The sequence below is a fragment of the Enhydra lutris genome, unplaced genomic scaffold (genome assembly GCF_002288905.1).
Source record: "Enhydra lutris kenyoni isolate GAN:26980312 unplaced genomic scaffold, ASM228890v2 scaffoldscaffold5, whole genome shotgun sequence".
Classification (NCBI taxonomy): Eukaryota; Metazoa; Chordata; class Mammalia; order Carnivora; family Mustelidae; genus Enhydra; species Enhydra lutris.
Window position 1 is genome coordinate 17,521,764 of NW_019154089.1, and position 12,221 is coordinate 17,533,984.

The following is a 12,221-nucleotide window of genomic DNA, read 5'->3' on the forward strand; positions in this document are numbered from 1 at the left end:
CTGGTAAACTAGATTTTGACATTTCTGCTTGCCTGATTTTAAATATACAATAATCTGTTCCTGATTTCTAACAGTATTTCAGATTTCATCTGTGGCTCAGGATGCTCTATCAGTTTTGGTATTTTTTGTTGTTTTCTTTATCATCCCGTGGAAAGTCAGGTGTTTGATTTTTTTTGTTTGGTCTACGTGATTTGTCTCAAAGACAAAAAGGTGTTTTAAAAACTTAAAAAGAAATTATAACTTTTTTCCTTGATGTATTTTGTGGAATTTTATATTCAGTATGTAAAAGTTTGCCTTAAGCTCTTCATAAATTATGCCTTTTAGAGATTATTTTTTAAAAGATTTTATTTATTTATTTATTTATTTGACACACAGAGAGAGAGAGAGCGAGAGAGAGAGCGCGTGCGTGCGCACATGCAGGGAGAGTGGCAGGCAGAGGCAGAGAGGAAAGTAGGCTCCCTGCTGAGCAAGGAGCCTCATGCGGTACTCGATCCCAGGACCCTCGGATCATGACCTGAGCCGAAGGCAGCTGCTTAACTGACTGAGCCACCCAGGTGTCCCTCCCACCTTTTAAAGATTTTAAAAACTTTTTGTCACTCAGTCATCTGACTTGAATATTGTACTCCTTGTACAATAAAGATTGTTGCTTTCCTTTAATTTGAATTTTCCTGTACTGTGTTTGCTCATTCTTTTTATTTACCCTTTGTGATTTTTGTTATGCTAACTGTTGTGGGCAGGAGAATGCCCAGATTCAGTTTCATTTTATTAAAATTTCCTGGTTGCAGCCCATTAAATTAATTTCATAGGCTACAACCAGCAGTTGGAAAACTGGGAAGTACATGGATTTCTGAGTAGAACAGACCTAGATCTGAGTCCTGCATCTCTCTTTTACTGTGTGACTCTCAATCACTTACTTAATTCTCTTTTCCTCAGTTTTTTACTGTAAAATTGCAACATATACATTCATATTTTTTCTGAAGACTAAAAGACAATGAATGAAACAAGCCTAGGTTAGAGACCCAATAAAGTTGGGTAGGAGCATTTTGCATTATGTAACTGTCATTCTTAATGTCTTAAATCCCCAAATTTTAAAACACTAGAGAAAACGGCAGAATGTTCCCGTGTTTTCCAGATCCTTTGTAGGGTTTTTTTTTTTTTTTTTTTTTGGTTCCTCTCAAGAGGAAAGATTCTTTTTGTGTGAAAATCTTACATTGTATAAGCATTTCTCATCAGGAAACTCGTAATGTAGAGTTTACAGCTTTTTTAAAGTAGGAAATTTATTCCTCTTATATAACTCTTGAAGTAGAGAATTTTCCAAGTGAAATATATTCTGTGTTAGTTGGTGGCACCTACTGGCAAAGATATACCACTGCTTAGAGCTTATTGTACCTGTACACAGACTCACCTCATGTAGTAAGTAGTCTGGGAAGGATGATGGGGAAGAGGAGAGGAATATATTGTTTACCAAAGTGGTCATTTCCTTTGTCTCCCAGAAGCACTGGTCCAGTGAAGTGGGAGGAAGAAGGATTAGGCCACGTATTGCCTTAGTCCAGTGTTTGCCAATATGTGCTGAGCTATTGTTAAAATCAGGTATTATTATGAAAGGGAGGTGTCCATGTCCAACAAACTTGGGAAAGCTAGGTTAAACTATCTTAACTTGACTGTTAATTATGAGACATTTCTGAGCCTTTAGTGTCTTAATGAAGTATATTTTAACCTTGGCTTGGGGAAGAGCCAAGTGCATTTGTAGAGTATGGCATTTGTCAAACTTTATTAGACCCTGGGGTCCTTTTTTTGTGTGAGCATCGAGATACCACCCGAAATGACCAATAGTCATTTCAGTCATGTCAGTAGTCCTAACTGCTTCTTCCTAGATTGTGTCTTTCTTTGGCAGTGGTATCAGGATAGGAAGGTCTGCATTTTTATTTACATGTAATGCTGCTTGGTAGTTGTAGGAAGAAAGAGATGATGATGAGAAGGGTAGGAAGTGAATAAGTCAGGTTGGTATTTCAAAGAACTTTCCTTTCCCAGAAGTGTTGGAGAATTAACGAGGGTTTCAGCTTTTAGATTGGCTTAACTCGGTTTCATCTGAGTGTGGTTGTAGGAAAACACCTTCCTTTTCTTTTGGCAGACTCATTGTTTTTTCTTACCTCACTCTTGAATCTGCGACCTTGTATCTGTTTTAATCTTCAAGGAGTGAAAGTTAAAGTGCTTAAGAGAAATTGTGGCTCTTAAAAGAGAATTTTCTATTCATGACATCCCTCTTTATCCTCACAGTCCCATGTTCTAGGCTGAGAAAGATGGGAAATAGGAGAGGAATACATTATACCTAGCAAAAGTGGGTATTGCCTTGATCTCTCAGAAATATTTGTCCAGTAAAGTGGGAGGAGGAAGGGACTATGCCATGTTAATGTCCTAGTCTAGTGTTTGCCAGTATGTGCCAAACTATTATTAAGAGATGTAAAAGGGGATGTCCATGTCCAACAAACTTGGAAAAGCTGGATTAAACTAATTTAGCATGGTATAATTACAGGACATTACAGAGCCTTTAGTATTTTTAATGAGATAGGTTGTGACTGTGTGTGTGCGTGTGAGAGAGGGAGAGAGAGAGGAAGGGAGAGGAAAACAAAGAGGGGGCAAGGTTGAGAGGAGAGAGCATGTACAGGAGCATACAGCATTTGTCAAACTTGATTACTCCCTGGGACCCTTTTCACTGTGAGTACCTCTTGTGTCACCTGGAATAGTCTTTGGAAATGATCCTCTGATCAGTGTAGCTTGAGAGCAGCATCTTCCCTTTGGCCTCTTCCCCTGAAGGGAAGATATAAAAGAAGTTGAAAAGATATGTATGATGAGGGAGCTATTCCAGCCACCCTAAGGCTTTATTAAATACAATCTTATCCAATTGTATATCTTTATTCACTTTGATCAGGCCTTAAGAGAATAGTAGCCATTTTTATCAGAGGAGTTGTTTCTTTCTCAACTGCATAAACAAGCACCATTTCTCTGTTTTGGAATGAATGAAAGGAAGAATCAATTAAACGGTAAGGAAGGTTGTTCCTTGTGTAGTCTGTGGGGACTTCTGGCTTTTATTTCCTCCCTGAGTGAGGAACGTATTTGGGTAGCTTAGGTCAGGATAATAGCTCTGGTGGCTTCAGACTCCTGTATAACAAAAGTTTTTAGTTTAAAATACTACATTTATGCAACCTTCATACGTGTCCTGGGGTGCCTGAAGACAGGGGCAGGGACTTCCCATCTCTCTTCTACTTTATATACTTCACTTATCATGTTTCCAGTCATGCTTTCTTCTTGTCACTCTCTTAGAACCCAGGACATTGTGACCTTGCAAAGATGGCTTTGTAACTACCAGTCGGACCCAGAAGATATGTACTGAGTGACTGTTCCTCTTTATTTACTCCCCTGCCAGCTTTATTAATCCCAGGTCCTTGTAGATAGCAATAAACAGGAAATTACACGGAGAGAGAAATGCTACTTTTGTTTTTCTATTCTCCATTGTCTTCTTCCCATTCAAGATCATTTATCTGTCTGCACTCTAGACCTGTTTTGGCCCCTTGGACACATTGCTGTCCTCTCAAGCTCATAGTTGGCTTTCTCATACAGGGACCCTGGGTCTTCTGCTCCTCTCCCCCATTGCAGACCCTGGGACTGTGGGGCTTATAAGATTTTATTGAGGGAGCCAGTGGATTTTCTCTATATGCAGCCATCTGGAGCTGTTCTCTCAAAGTCTGAGGTTATAAAAGTATGAGAAGATAACAATTGGGGGAAAGTAGTATCTTAAGAGCAGGACGTGAACTGATTTTTTGGGATTCCAGTTACACACGAAGCACTGTGCTGGGGAGTCTCAGTCCCCACAACACTTTTATATGGTTTGTATTTGTCCGTGGGAAAAACAGCTTGCTCAAGATTGATGAGCAACACACTGATGAGTGACGAGACTGGAATTTCAACTTCTCTCTGGTTTCAAGGCCTTTGACTTTTGTAGTACATCATACTGTGTCCCTCATCAGAGCCAGCTGTGTGTGACCTACAGAACACTAGTGTTCAGCGGTGTTTCTTCTGTCATTACCCACATTGGGTTTTAAACAAATTGTTTGAGAATACTGTGTGGGTTTTATGACTTGAAGAAAATAAAGGAAAAATAGGGAAATTTGGGGAGATAGGCTTATTCCCAAGGCAATAAACAGAATCTTGTAAACATTGATAACTTACACAGATCTGCAGGATCCCTTTGAATACTACTATGGAATGCTATAAATTTTTTACCTTAATCTTAGAATTTTAGGCTTGGAAGGAATCTTAGAGGGACTTAAATTGTTAGCCCTTTCAGAGCACAACTCTTCTACTTTCCCCTCTCATTAAGTTTCCATTTAGCTATTAGGTAGGAGCTTCAAAAGGGAAAATCCAATCATGTATAATCTCCAGTTAATGGGCATCTATTGAGCGACTAGGTCACCAGAAAGAATAATTACACAGTGCCTCTTTGTGCAGGAAACACAAAAATCAAAAGCTAATGCATTCCCAAGGCAAGCCAGATTGTTACTGGCTACCAGCATCCTCCTCTTCAGGGAAAAAGTTGGGGCACCCACCATGCTTGCTTGCTAAGGGAGATTGAAAAGCTGGTCCAGAAAAACAAGGTTATCAAGGGAGGAAAGAGAAAAGGAGAGAGGGCTTCCGTCAGTCCTAATTGCCGATCACGGTTGGGATGGTTTTCTGAATAGCAGACATTCTAGTAAATGTTTTGAGCAATCATCAAGAACTTATTGAGTCTCTGGGGCTTCTTGCCACAAGTTAAAAAAATAATAGCAGACGACTGAGGTAGAGCCTCAGCCCCAGCCCATAATTCAGCCTGTTTTCTAAGCATGCCCAACCTTCATAAATAAAGACTTCATGCTTACTTTTGTCCAGTCACTAATTGTACTGATTTATGACAGATGAGCACAACCCTCTTGACCCAAAACGGCATGTGTTAGTCACAAGCCAAACAGCTCTTGGGTTTGTGTCGGTACATTCTAGTTTGGGATTTCAAAATTATATTTTGGTGTAGTTATTTAGGATTTGCAAAACTTGGCATAATTCAAATAACCTGTTTTTCCCCCCTTAGAACACTTCAGTTATGGAGGATCAAAATGAAGATGAGTCCCCAAAGAAAAATACTCTTTGGCAGGTAGGAATGACGCTGCACAGATAAGATAGCAGTTGACTTACTATAGATAAGACGCTCCCTCAGCTCCTGTTTTCAATATAAACAGGAGCCAAGCATTTTCCTTTGTGCATTTTTACTAGTTTTGGAATCCACCCTATTTATTTTCTGTTCTTTAGGGAAAGAAGTGTCATTACGAATAGTAAAGAGTTTTGGAGTTATTACAAAGATTCTGAAGTGTCTGTAGCCTAAGATACTCAGTTTATTGCCAGGGGCTAAGCCGAAGATGGTGTCCTTTGTCACCAGAATAGTACCATGCCATACCAGTGTATGCATTGGTGACTTAGTCTTGCTACCCTCACCCTTCTCCCCCATTTCTTGTTAGTTTGCCCATTTCTTTTAAACTCCCTTTTCTTCCCTTCTGACTCTGTTTTAGTCTGCCCGTTCTCCTCCCAGTCCCCCAGGGTGTGTGTGTGTGTGTGTGTGTGTGTGTGTGTGGGGGGGGGGGGGGGGGGGGGTGCCAATGGGATAAAAAGTTTCGTGATTTGATCCTTTCATCAACCATTATGGTACAAATAACTTTTCCTTTCATAAAGATACTTTAAAGGCAAAACAAACCTGAATATGAAGAGAATAATGTTAGAATATTCTCTCGGTTCATTTTATTTGAAACAAAAGGACTAAATAAGTAAGAATAAAGTATGCCAACAAATTTAAGATGAAATGAAACAAAGTAAAGCAATGCCAGGAAGATTCTTCTGGTCCCAGCAGGTGGTTAGAAGTAGAAATGGAAAATGTGCTGTAGAATTCTGCATTTGCCACTCTTTGGGGGAACTGTGTGCAGACTGACTTCTGTTCCTCTTTCACATTTGATATTTTCCGATAGGATTCTCTTCATTTACCATTGATTTTTCAACTCACAGTGGCTCTGAACACTTGGCTTTCGGTTTTTCTTTATTAAGTTCTTTCAGTCAACTAGTTAACGGTATGCTAGTGCTGTAGGGAAGCTAGGTGGTTAGGAACCCTTCTGTCGATGAAATAATAACCCTTTTGCTTATCAAAAGTGAAAGTATTTTGTAAATTATAAAGCAGTACACAAATGCAAGTTGTTACCATTACATTTAACCTGTTATGAAATCAATTATTTTGGCAAGTTATAAAGAACAAGATATAGAAAGAAAAGAGGAAGGAAAAACATACAGCTCTTTTTCTCCAGATTAGGCACTTTCAGCATTTTTGTACATATCCTTTACTCTGTCTTGTGTGCTCCCCTTCACACAAATAACTAATTATAATGCTATATAAAATTCTGCATCTTGCTTTTTGTTCCTTAACATTGTTTCCTAAACATGTTCTCTTGTTATTAAAATCTTACTTCATAAATCTAATTTTAGTGGCTACATACAGTCCTCTGTGTAGATGCATTATTATTTGCTTTAACCGTTGCCTGTAGTTGGGCAGTTATTTCCGATTTTTCTGTTATAACGTTATGGTGAACACCCTTATACTTAAAAGTAGCAAAGATGCTCCTTATACCAGCAGATCTTCACCACAGTGAAGAATTTTTATTTTTTCTGACTGTTCGGAATGTTGAGCTTTAAGGTCTGTTAGATAGAGGTCTTATTACAAGCAGCATCAACAATTGCTGTTCAATGCTGCCCTCTGGTGGTACCCAGTGTCAGTGAGCTCTCTCACCCAAATGACAGGGGAGAGAAAGTGGTACTCTGTGTCTTGAACTCTTCCTCACCCAAATGACAAGGGGAAAAAAACTATTCCTAGAGAAGGAGGTGGTAAGATACATGGGGTGGGAGCTGAATGCTTTCTGACTATATACCTCTAAATGTGGACGTAAAAACTTGCTTCACGCAGGTATGATATATAAGATTTTAATAAGGAAAGCCAGGTTTCTGTGGATACTTATGAAGGATATCTTCTTTCTGGGATGGATTCAGTCCACTCTAAATTAGGGGACATAGTTGATAACAAAGCTCTTGGTTCTTCCTGGGTAAAACTTCTGTGATAAGCTCCTAATAGAATTAATGCATGTTCATAATATAACTCTTCAGGTCCCCAAATTCTCTTCTCTGCTAGTCTTTTTAGTATTACACATGAAGGGGCTATCAAAGGAGTGATGGGCAGATAGCTTGGCAAATGTTTGACAAAGGCGTGGAGGTAATTTTGTTTTTAAGCAGGGATGTTACTGAGCCCTACAGCCTCAGTGGCAGTTGTGGCTTCAGTCTAGGGATTCTGATTTTTTTTGCGGGGGTGGGGTGCTGTTGTCAGATGCAGTGTATGTAGTTTTCATTTGTAGAACAATATGCTGGTTTTACGCAAGGACCATGTAGATTTGATGAAAAATACACAGTTAGTGTAGTTGTCTGTAAGGATCATTTCAGGAATATGTATGTGGTTTGCTTTGGGTCACTTCTGGAGTAGGTGATCAAAAAAGGGAGTGAAAGTCTAAATTTTTTTGCCAGCATTTTAGTAGCCCTGGAAACAATTTGGAGATGGATTCAGTTTTTAGATTGAATTCCTTTCAGGTTTCTTCATTAGATAGACCAGTGGTTTTCAAAGAGTGGTCTCTAAAGTGTGTTCTCTGGACCAGCAGCATCAGTACCACTTGGGAACTTGTTAGCAATGCAGATTCTCAGGCTGCATTCCAGACCTGTAGAATGAAGACATCTGTGGTGGAGCCAGATAGTCTGTGAGTTAGGAAGCCCTCTTGTTATTCTGATGCACACAGGTGTGGGAACCATTGGCATAGATGAATATAGCATTGACTTTGGTCTTTGGGGAAGTAAAACAAACAATCCTTGCTTCTTGGCCAAGTCGAGCAAGTTTTCTAAGATGGTCATCTCCAGTGTTAGTTATCTAATAGCCACATGGTTTTGGAATAAGCTTTGGAGAATGATGACATGAGACACCATTTAGCTTTATAAATAGCTGTAAATTTGACATTTACTTTAGAGACTAATTTGAGGACACAGGCCCTGAAGACATTTTAAATTACTTCATGAATTAATGAAGGAATGAGTTTGGCTTTAAGGTATAACTAGCATTTTAAGATTAAATGCACAGGGTAAAAAATGTTTCCGATGAAATACTAATTAGATTTCTTTTCCTTATCAAACTAATTATTTTTTTTCTTTATTTTTTAAAATAGATAAGTAATGGAACATCATCTGTGATCGTCTCCAGAAAGAGGCCATCAGAAGGAAACTATCAAAAAGAAAAAGACTTGTGTATTAAATATTTTGACCAGTGGTCTGAATCAGATCAAGTGGAATTTGTGGAACACCTTATTTCACGAATGTGTCATTATCAGCATGGACATATTAACTCTTACCTGAAGCCCATGCTGCAGCGGGACTTTATCACCGCTTTACCAGGTAACTGTCCTTGTCTTTTAAAAAGCTGAGCAGTGGAAGAATGTCCAGCCCAAGGGCCTAGGTGGAGCTCAGTCGGTATTTGTAAGATGAATGAATGAGTACAGTGTGACTACAGTGTGAGTTTCTTTGGGACCCATACTGTATTTTAATATGTGGCACTTGAAAAGGAGTTGCAGTGTAGCATCTCTATAGGAAGTGTAGGCAGTTTCTGCAATTAATGGTGTTGGTCTTTGGTCATACTCTTGTTTTATTTAATGAGTTAATGCTATGCGGTTAGTTTCGATGAAGTCTATATATACTCTGTATTTTGCCTTTATAAGTAATTTTAAAAATACATGAGGCAATTTATCCTACAGTGTTTGTGTTTAAGAAATGTCCCAAAGTTTAGGATGTTCCTTTGTACTTGAAGTGACATTTAGGATAGGGAATGGCAAAAATGTATGGGAAAAACTGATGGCACGTCTTTATCACATCTTTTGAAATCTGTTTCTGCATCTTCTCCCTCACTGTTTCTCTCTCTCTCCCTCTCTCTTTTTCCCTATCTCCCCCACACCCACATACTCCTCTGGTTAAGTTTACTTTGATTTAAAAAAAAAAAGAAAAGAGAGAGAGACTTTTTTTTTTTTTTTTAGTAGTTTTAGGTTTATAGTAAGATTGGATGGAAAATACAGAGAATTCCCATATTTTCCATATCTTCACCCCAGCCCCCTATCACCATCCCATCCAGTCTCCCCAGTATTAACATCCCATCCAGAGTGGCTCATTTGTTATATAACACATAGGTCTATATTGACACATCATCATCGGCCAAAGTCCATACTTTACATTAGGGTTCACTCTTGGTGTTTTACATTCTCTGGGTTTGGGCAAATATGTAATGACATGTATCTATCATTATGTATCCTATAGAATGGTTTCACTGCTTTGAAATCCTCTGTGCTCTCCCTATTCCATCCCCCTTTGATTTTTTATTTTTCATTAATTCTCTCTTTTGTCTCTATTTATCCCTCCTCCTCCTCCTCCTCCTCTTTTAATTTTAGATGTAAATTTGGCTACGTAAGATAGATTTCACTTCTGAAGAGAATGGTAGCCAGAATGTTTTCTTCTAATATGGTCAGTGTAGTCTAGAGGGTACAACTGCTCTGCCAGGGTGGACCTAGAAAAATGGCCAGGGATCAGACAGTGCCATTGCCACCAGCCCTAACCTGTCACAGCTTCTGGACAGCTCTTCGAGGAGTAGCTCTGCCCTTAGCCTGTCTGTGATTGACAGTGCATCAGGACTTCATATTCTAAGGATTTCCACAACAAATAGGACCTGGGCTCAGGTCTCAGGGCAGCTTCGAATTTCTAATCTTTCTTCTAAAACGTGTTAGTTTATTTTCTACACTGGGAGTGTTTAAGGATATTTGAGAGTTAGCTTAGAAAATTTTGACCCTCCTTTTGTTTTTATGCTGAAATGTAGCATTGTTTGCCCCATTTCATGCATTAATATTTCTAGAAAAGAAAACAAGAATCCTCTCTTTCTAGAATTGTGTAGTCTTTGATTGCTAAGAGGGATCTCAGCCATCACTTAATCCTCTTTCTCACTGTATAGACTGGGAAGCCAGTGATCAGAGAAACTGCATGAGATGGCAAAGATCATACATCTTGGTTATTGTGTTGATTATGTGGGTCATGGTGGGGGCTGGTTCAAAAGTTAGTGCAAATGCTAAAATCATTATAGTTAAGATTACTCTGGAAAATCCCTTAAATTGGCCCTAAGTATAGAATACATGTTTACAACCCAGTTCAGTAATAATTACTTTTACTTAGGAGAGAGAGAGAGAAACAGATAATGGTTTTAACTGTATGAGAGGGAAGGAGGGTGAGGGGGTCAGGGAGAGGGGATTACAGGCGGGTGTAAGTAAGGTGAGCGAGCCTGTGGTGCGGTGTCTCTGGTGTGTGCGGTGCCAGGACTCACAGCCCTTGTGGCAGCCAAGCCTTTCTGTGGATTCACATTGCATCTCACATCAAGAAAAGATAGGGCAGTTTTTAAAGTGGATGATTGTACTTGTTCCTCAACAGTGCTTTTAACTAATGAAGTTATGCCTTCATTTTTCTCAGGCAAATCTATTGTTTCTTTCTTTCTCTCTCTCTCTCTCTCTCTCTTTTTTTTTTTGCTTTCTACTGTTTTGGTTTTATTTTATTTTTTTGCCTGTAATTTGCTTCTCAGACATCTTAGAGTCCCAACTCACCTTATATGTTTACAGAATATCCACCAGGTGGCACTGTTGAAGTTCTCTTGCTTTGCAGAGTGTAGTTCAGAGGCAACCCCTTTTCTTGGGGAGTATACCGTCTTGGAGAAGAGACAGAACAGATGAACATGTGTTATGTATATAAATATGGTTGGTATAATTGCATACAATTCAGTTTTCATTACAGCGAATTTTAAGGCATTGTCCATATCTCTGTTAAAGTGGAATTTTGTGGTATTGAATATTACATGAAATCAATGGACCATTGGCTGGGACATGGAAATATTTTTGTTAAAATGCTATTTGTTTTAACAGGATTTGATCTGAACATATATACATATGTCAGGATATATCATACATATGAATCTAATAGCTGGGGACAAGCTGGCCTAGTTGATTGTGTTCGTGTCTAGTAGACTTGGATTAAACCTGGCATTGGTTCCTTAACACAGACCCTGCTTTAAGAGTATTAGGGAAGAAACAGGTCCATGTGTATGTTCATACATAAATTTAATAATGTATGGAGCAACTTACTAATTACTATTCTAGTTTGGTGTTTAACTTTTATTGTAGATGATCTTGAGTTTGAAGTTTTACTCTGTTGAAATTGTCAACCTAAGACTTTTTTTGATTGTAGAAGCCATTAATTCTATAAAAGTTGTCTGTAGTTCTCACTTTTAAATGCTTACTGTGAATATCATACCTGTCAGTATAAGGAAAATGGAAAATGTTTGTGGTCTCTGGCTCCTTTTGGTTCAGTGGAAAAAGTGATAATTATGATATGCTTTTCTAAAAATCATGGTAAATGTTTAGTCTGCAATGTCAATTTCTGCAGGCTAAGTTTGTGGTTTGTGAGAACTGTTGTTAAAGGGAAAATTTATACCATTTGAAGTAGAGGCAGATTGTACTTCAAAGAGGATGATAAGCATTGGCGATCCTTTTGGTGAGGTATCTAAGCAATTAAGAATTTTGAAACACTTAGCTTCCTGGCCATGGTTTATTCATTTGTCTTATCCCCAAGTAAGGGTGATAAACTGTTAGGGACTGTAAATGTGACAGACTAGATCAAAGGTCCTGGGAGATGTGGAAGGACCAGAGCATAGCTAGGGCTTTTTAGGCTGGAGGCAGGGCCAAAGACCAGCATGACAGAGTGGAGAGAGCTTAGGTCTTGGATTTACACAGCCTCTAAGTTTGAATCCCAACCCCTGCACTTAATAGTTCTATGAACCCAGTTTTTGGAGCCCCGGTTTCCTTTTTTGTGTGGGAATAATAATAATACTACTTCATGGGATATTATGAAGATTAAAAACAATGTACGTAATATGCTTGACATCTGTTGGGTATTCTGAGGATGGTAACTTTAAAAAGGGGAAAAAAAAAAAAAAGCCTGGGAGAGGCAGGAAACACCTGCTTCTCCAGAGGTAATAAGATTTGTAGCCA

General features: G+C 38.8%; 1 protein-coding gene across 2 annotated transcripts in view; it reads left to right on the forward strand.

Moving 5' to 3' along the window:
- Nucleotides 1-12,221, forward strand: part of LOC111140861 (F-box and WD repeat domain containing 11) — a 127,147-nt gene that overhangs the window by 79,444 nt on the left and 35,482 nt on the right. Inside the window, exons 3-4 of one of the 2 annotated variants that reach the window (XM_022493087.1) lie at nucleotides 5,120-5,182; nucleotides 8,322-8,547. In XM_022493087.1, the coding sequence (XP_022348795.1) occupies nucleotides 5,132-5,182; nucleotides 8,322-8,547 (277 nt within the window). In that variant the 5' untranslated portion in view covers nucleotides 5,120-5,131. The remainder of the gene's footprint in view (nucleotides 1-5,119; nucleotides 5,183-8,321; nucleotides 8,548-12,221) is intronic. The other variant, XM_022493088.1, reaches the window with a different exon arrangement.